At 37.5% G+C, this 6,573-nt stretch overlaps 1 protein-coding gene across 1 annotated transcript; it reads left to right on the forward strand.

Annotated features, from left to right (window-relative positions):
- The first annotated feature begins 962 nt into the window (after window positions 1-962).
- Window positions 963-6,207, forward strand: LOC103705486 (sec-independent protein translocase protein TATB, chloroplastic-like). The gene is made up of 6 exons (XM_008789210.4): window positions 963-1,270; window positions 3,870-3,991; window positions 4,929-4,988; window positions 5,195-5,324; window positions 5,561-5,683; window positions 5,796-6,207. The coding sequence occupies exons 1-6, from the start codon at window positions 1,048-1,050 to the stop codon at window positions 5,912-5,914; spliced, it is 777 nt and encodes a 258-aa protein (XP_008787432.1). The 5' UTR covers window positions 963-1,047; the 3' UTR covers window positions 5,915-6,207.
- Window positions 6,208-6,573: the final 366 nt, after the last annotated feature.

Consider the following 6,573-nt stretch of genomic DNA (forward strand, 5'->3'; position numbering starts at 1 on the left):
CAAAAAAGAAAGGATTATGTTATAATTAAATAATTATTTTAAAAATTAATATAATTATCTTTTAAGAAATTAAGCTATAATATGCATGTACAGGTTTAATCGTTTCTTTTACCAATAAAATAACCATTTAGATGTTTAAATTAGACGATAGGTCAACCCATCTACAACATGAATATATTTTTGTCACACTGGCCCGTTTATCTTGGGTCAAGTTAGCATCAAGCCGACGAATTAGGTCATGGATCGTCCGCTCCTGCCCTTGCTTATTACCCCACGAGCATGATTTTTCTGCGGTGCGGTGCCTAGGCTGCACTACAAAGTGTTGTGCAACCTGAAAAAAATGGTTGCCAACTCATCTTTTTTTTACTCCAACTTACTAATTGATCTAAAGTCTACAATTCCAGGCCGCGCCGCAGAGTGTTGTGCAGCATAAAAAGGGTTACCAACTCAATCTTTCTTGCTCCTCTTTACTCATTGATTCAAAGTCCACAATCTCAACAAATTTCCTTCTTAAATATATATATATATTTGATCTTTATTGCTTTTTTTTTTTGCCTAGGCAAAAGGAGGAGGGAGAGAGGTGGAACTCCGCCTGCCCTCAATGCAAGTAGACGGAACGTCATACCCTCCCAACCTGTAGATTGCTCTACGTGTGAGTATGTCACCCCAGCGCCATCTCAATACCGGCGGACCAGATGGCGACTTCACCGGACAGATCAGAGGAAGGGTATAGTGGTTCCCACATTTAATCGACGTTAGCATGTTTCGAACTTGAGCCATTTTGGTGGAATTTTAGTTTCATTCCAATCGTGCGACCACCTTGGCGGCGATCTTTATTGTTTTCTCCCAGGTGTGATGCTGAAAATGGACTCCATTTGAAATAGCTCGTAGTTAAACAAAATCAAAGTTATGAGAAGAAAATTTCAGTTTGGCTCCTTTGGATGGCCGCCATCACAAGATGGACGACCATCAATCAATACACTCCACGGGCAACTTCTGCTCCAACCCCAACCACTCTCGCTCGCTCCTTCTCATCCTCTCTCGGCTATGGGCTCGGCCACCCACTTTCCCACGCTCTGCTGCTATTCCCATCCGACGACGCCGCTCCTCCTCTCCTCCACCTCCTCGTCTCTTCCCATCGTCACTTCCCGAACCCTAGCGTCTCGCCTCGCCCACGGCTCGATTCTCCGCCTGGGATTCGTCCCTCTCTCATCATGGATCGGTCTGAAGCAGATCGGCATCTCATTCCGGCAAGTTTACGGCCAGAGAGGTAGCCTCCTTCTCCTTTTTCTTTCATTTATAGCTTTATTCTGGCTTTATATAATTTTTGTGCGAAATCCTTGTTCTATCTAGAAAAAATGGGTATAGATTTTAAATATTAATTTATTGGCTGCTAAATATATTCTTTCATTTACCGCTTTGCCTAGAATTGTGGGGAAATTTTCATTATTCCTGTTTTTTTCGAAGTGATTGCCGTTACAGTGGAAATAAAGGAGCAGAAAACAGGATCATGTAGGAACTTATGGATCATAGTCTTAACAAAACAAGCTGCTTTACAAATTCACAGAGCATGAGTTCGAATTAGTGTTTGGATGTCTTATCTTCGATGTTCATGGGCCAGCAATCACATGCAGGATATATCAGGAACAAGCAGGACTGTAACTCGAGCCTCATAAAGCGTCGAGTGAATTTTCATGGAACATGGGATTCTGTGTGTAAAAGAGTTTCTATAAGTTGAAGTTAAAGGTTTGGATAAACTGAAGTAGGAAAATGAATACAAAGTTGAAACATTGGAAAGGTTGCTCCGCCAACACCACATGAACTCCAATTCCACAAAACCATGATTCTCAGAGCTTTGCCAAACGCCTGTAGGCACCATTATCGTTATCAACAAAAATAGAACCTCACAAAAAAAGTTTTTAAGAAGAAATAAATGATGTCTTTGTGTAATTTCGCAGAAACAAAAGAAAACTCAGATGAGCGATAATTAAAATAAGTATTTTTTTTTCTCATAGGGTGATGGACTATGTGATGTCTCCTTTGCAACAGTGCTAATTGCACCTTGATGTGCTGCTTTGTTATCATTGCATTGGCAGTCACATAGTACAGAGCCTTGACATTGCACACTAGAGCAACATCACCAGAGCTTAGCTTTTGAGAGTACTCAACTGTAAGTGAAGAGGCAAGAGTTGTGTAAGGATTCACAACTCTTACACAATGGCATGAATAGAGATTCATCATGCCACGTGAAGTTGGAGTGGTCTTAAAAAAAGCCACACAATATGGTAAGAAGTAACAATTGCACAACTCTCCATTTCTCATTACATATAGATTACTAAGTTGCTTCTAATGTGCTGAACTTGTTCTTTCAATAACTGAGGGTAGAAATGGATGAGAAATTGTTATGGTACAATTGACTCAAATCTGAACCGGGAACTAGCTTAGGATACAACAATTTAGTCTCATAGTCAACTCATGCAGTTGACTGGATGGGTTGGAGGTTCCTTTCCAATTTAGGTTTGAGTTGGATCCCTTTTCAGATCAAGTTCCGGTTTTTTCTAAGACGTAGGATCAGCCAAGACATCAGGACTAATTTTATTGGTTTTGTCTGAGTTTTTGCATGTCTGATCAGGTTGGTTCCTGTTCTAGGTTTAATATTTACTGTTTTCATTCCCACCTTGTTATAGTTTTTCTAACAGCCTGCGACTGATAAACGTCTCATGGTTTTGAATTTCAGCTATGAATTGAACCAGATCAAGTTAGATATAGATCGAATCTGGTCCTACTCTAACCACTCACACCTCTATTAATAACTTAATCTATGAATGTCAGGTGCCACAAGTATGTTATAATTACTCCAAAGTTATGAGAGGAATGTATTATATTTTTGGGGATTAGGGATAAAAGATCATGAAAAATCAACTAGGATGGAACCCCTAATAACCCATTGAACCTTGATATTTTGAAGAAATGCCCCTGTTTGTGGAGTATCCTATCCACTACAACACTCTTTACACATGATGCACCTTATTCTTAACAAGGCCAGTTCTATGGTACTTTGCAAACACTAGTTTAAGTGGAAGTCGCTGGATTTTAAGTAGTTTAATATTTACACAACAGTTGTAAGGCCTAAAATTTGTAATAATTCAGGCGATATTACTTTGTTTTTTGTTTTCTCTTTGTATAAAAATGTTTTAACCATTACCATGTGTTTGGTTACCATATTTCATGCTAGTTAGTGATTGCTCTCTGAGATTAGTTTTTCTGAAATTGGTTCTTGTTGTTTGTATTTAGCCTTTTTAGCTAATTTAAAAATACTTGTAGTTCACTTTCACTGTATCATTTACAAATATTCTCTTTGGTATGTAAAATTGCTGTATCATTTACAAATATTCTCTTTAATGTATAACTTTGGTGTTTTTCTGCAAATTAAAACTTTCTGTGCCTAAGTTTTATACAATTTACTAGCTTTTATATATGTATGTATGTATCTATGTGTGTATGTGTATATTTCTATGCAATGAGAGTCCTACACATGAACATTTTCTCTTGAAACGTTTCTTGGTGCAGTCTAGCTGATATAGGGTGTGACTGATTTTTATTCTTCTTTCTGCTTCACTTGTTCTGTTTCATTCATTGACGTTTTCCGATGGGAGGAAGAGTTGTTAACACTTCCATGCTATTCCATCTTCTTGCTGATAATTGAGTTACTATTTTTTTCGTCTTGTGTATACTACAATCCTTTACTTATAACTGTCAGCTTTATGTCATGCCCTCATTACCTACCTTTTTTTTTAATTATCATACTTGTTGGATAATTTACTATCATATTTACTGATATATTTGATTCTTATTCTTCTCTGCTGCAGAAAAGAAGCGAAAATGTTGTGGTAAAATTGTTTATGCTTCTCTGTTTGGAGTTGGAGCTCCAGAAGCTCTGGTTATCGGAGTGGTGGCTTTGCTAGTCTTTGGTCCTAAAGGACTAGCCGAGGTAAGCTCCTTTCTTTGTAAAATAAAAGCTTATTTCCTAGACTAATGTTATGATGCATATAATTTCATTTAGACCATCATGCATGGACATAAAAATTTGTAGACCAATTAATGGTGCTAAAAGAAGAAGAGATTGATCTTTCTGCACTTAATTTACTAGCAAAACTGATTTTTAGCTATTTGAATAGCACCATGGTGGCGACAACAGTGGTATGGAGTCCAATAACTTGTTAGCATATGCAGTTTGGCTGAATAATTGCTACCGTGTCAGCTATAGCATGGTCCAAGTCTTAATATTGTAGTGAAAATATCTGATCTTAATCGACCTGAGGTGAATAGAGAATCTTTAATGAAGATGTAGAATCAAATGCAAGATCATTGATCAATAATTGAGCTTTAGAGTTCGTAACCTTGGATATGCACAAATGGTGAAACATGTTCGAAGGCTAGCCTCTAACAGATGGGATGGAGCTTGCAGATGTCTAGTTTCAAGTTTGTGTTACGTTTCTTATATAGTTGATTTTTCAAAACTTTATAAGATGTTTGCCTTTTTCAGTTCCTTTCTTTCACTTATTCAAGAGTTTTTGATTTTTCAAATTTAAATTCCAGTCCTCATAATGCATCAATGTATATCACCCCTAACACTTTTGTTCATTGAGTAGCCCTTTTGTTCTTATCCTACTCAATCAGTTCACAATAAGATGACATTTTTTGTTGTTTTGAGTAAATTACTATATAAAGCTAAACATGAAAATACAATAGTTTAGGTAGTTTATATGAAAGAGGAAAGAAAATTATGCTATGATGGACTGCATAAAAAAAGGATGTGCACTCTTAACTGCCTAATTATCCTTTCCTAATTATAATGAAAATCAAGGTTTATTTTTCTTTGGTCGAACCTATATATTCAGTCTTTTGAGCAAGTTGATTAAATGCAGGTAGCACGCAACTTGGGAAAGACTCTGCGTGCTTTCCAGCCAACAATAAGAGAGCTTCAGGTTGGTTAAAACACTGCTCTTATTTTTCCTTATGCTTTTCGTCTACTTGGCTTCCTTTGGAAATAGGATACTTTTACCGGCAAAAATGATAAGCTATGAAATGTCCAAAGAATGAAAACAGCTTTGTAGAAAATTAGACACTATAGCAACATTATCTTATGTGTAATTTGGGGACATATATCAGGTTGATGGTTCTTATGCTGCAGGAGGTGTCAAGGGAATTCAAGAGCACCCTTGAACGGGAGATAGGACTTGATGAAGTTGCATCTTCAACGAATTACAACATCAAGCCCACTTCAAATGTCAATGAAAATCAACAAGCTGTAGTTGACCCAAGTAAGCAAAAAGATATTTTTTATGCCTAATATAGTAGAATGGATAATAATCTTTTTAACTTTTAATTTAAGCAAAAAAGATTGGGAAGGAATCGGTGTCTTAAATTTTCTTGAAAAAAGTCGCATCGTATGCTCTTTGGTTGCTGTGTACCACTTTTGAATTTTCGCTTGCTTCTTATATTCTAAATTTATTTGTTTTGTCTCTTTGAATTACACAAAGCTAGTTTATTTCTGCAGATGGAAAGCCTTCAGCTGGACCATACACCAGTGAAGAGCTTGTGAAAGTGACAGAAGACCAGCTGGCCGCATCTGCTACCAGACCTCAAACAGAGGCACCCACTTCTGAAGAACAACTACAAGGTAGGCCGCTATAATGATCACTTCATGCCACTGAATTGAAGCTCCTTATTTTGCCTTCAATTTTGTGTGTGTCATTCATCGATGTGATGACGATTAACATGTCATGCGACAGCAACATCATCAACTTCAGAAGTCACAGCTGCCAATTCCTCAGAAGTTCCAGCTTCTCCTGTTGCTCCAGAAGCTGCTGCTCAAGTACCTTCATCTGAGAAGGCAGAGAATGATAGATGATAATTTCTACATGAGCATGATCGTAGCAAGCGACTGGCCAAGGGGACAATAACTTTGTCCCTACTAGATACTGGAGCTAAAAGGTTAGGAATTTCTGGTGATAGAAGGGAATTTTGTTCTCCTTGTAAGCTTGTGTCTGTGATATTTGTATCATAAGATCGGAGATGGGCTTAGCACCATTAATGGGTCAGAGAATTTTAAAGCTAGCAGTCTGGCTCATGTTGCTGGTTTCGGATATGTATGTACATCGTTTTCCCCCCCTCAAGCAGCTAATAAAATGCGATTCTTTGACATTTTTAGGAGTCATCTTGGAAAATCTGAGTCATCTTGGAAATCTGAGTCATCTTTGAATTATAAGAAATTATGAGGAACCTATATTGCATCTATGAACATGCCAATGATGCCAAAGCGGCGCAGTAGGCTAAATATGGCATCAAGAAACGTACCGTGCCAAAATGTTATAAGAACCCATGAAAGCAAAAGATCGAAGGGCTGCAGTTTAGATTTTAACAAATGCCTCGTGTGAAAAAGTAGAAAATGGGATTCGGTTTTATAGTTTTTATAATGTCTATCTTTCTATGATTTGATAACCCATATGGTATCACGAAGCAAACTCAAATCCTGTGTCTCCGACTGCTGTCAGGTTCCTGTGTGATGTA

This window comes from Phoenix dactylifera, chromosome 17 (genome assembly GCF_009389715.1).
Source record: "Phoenix dactylifera cultivar Barhee BC4 chromosome 17, palm_55x_up_171113_PBpolish2nd_filt_p, whole genome shotgun sequence".
NCBI classification, from domain to species: Eukaryota; Viridiplantae; Streptophyta; class Magnoliopsida; order Arecales; family Arecaceae; genus Phoenix; species Phoenix dactylifera.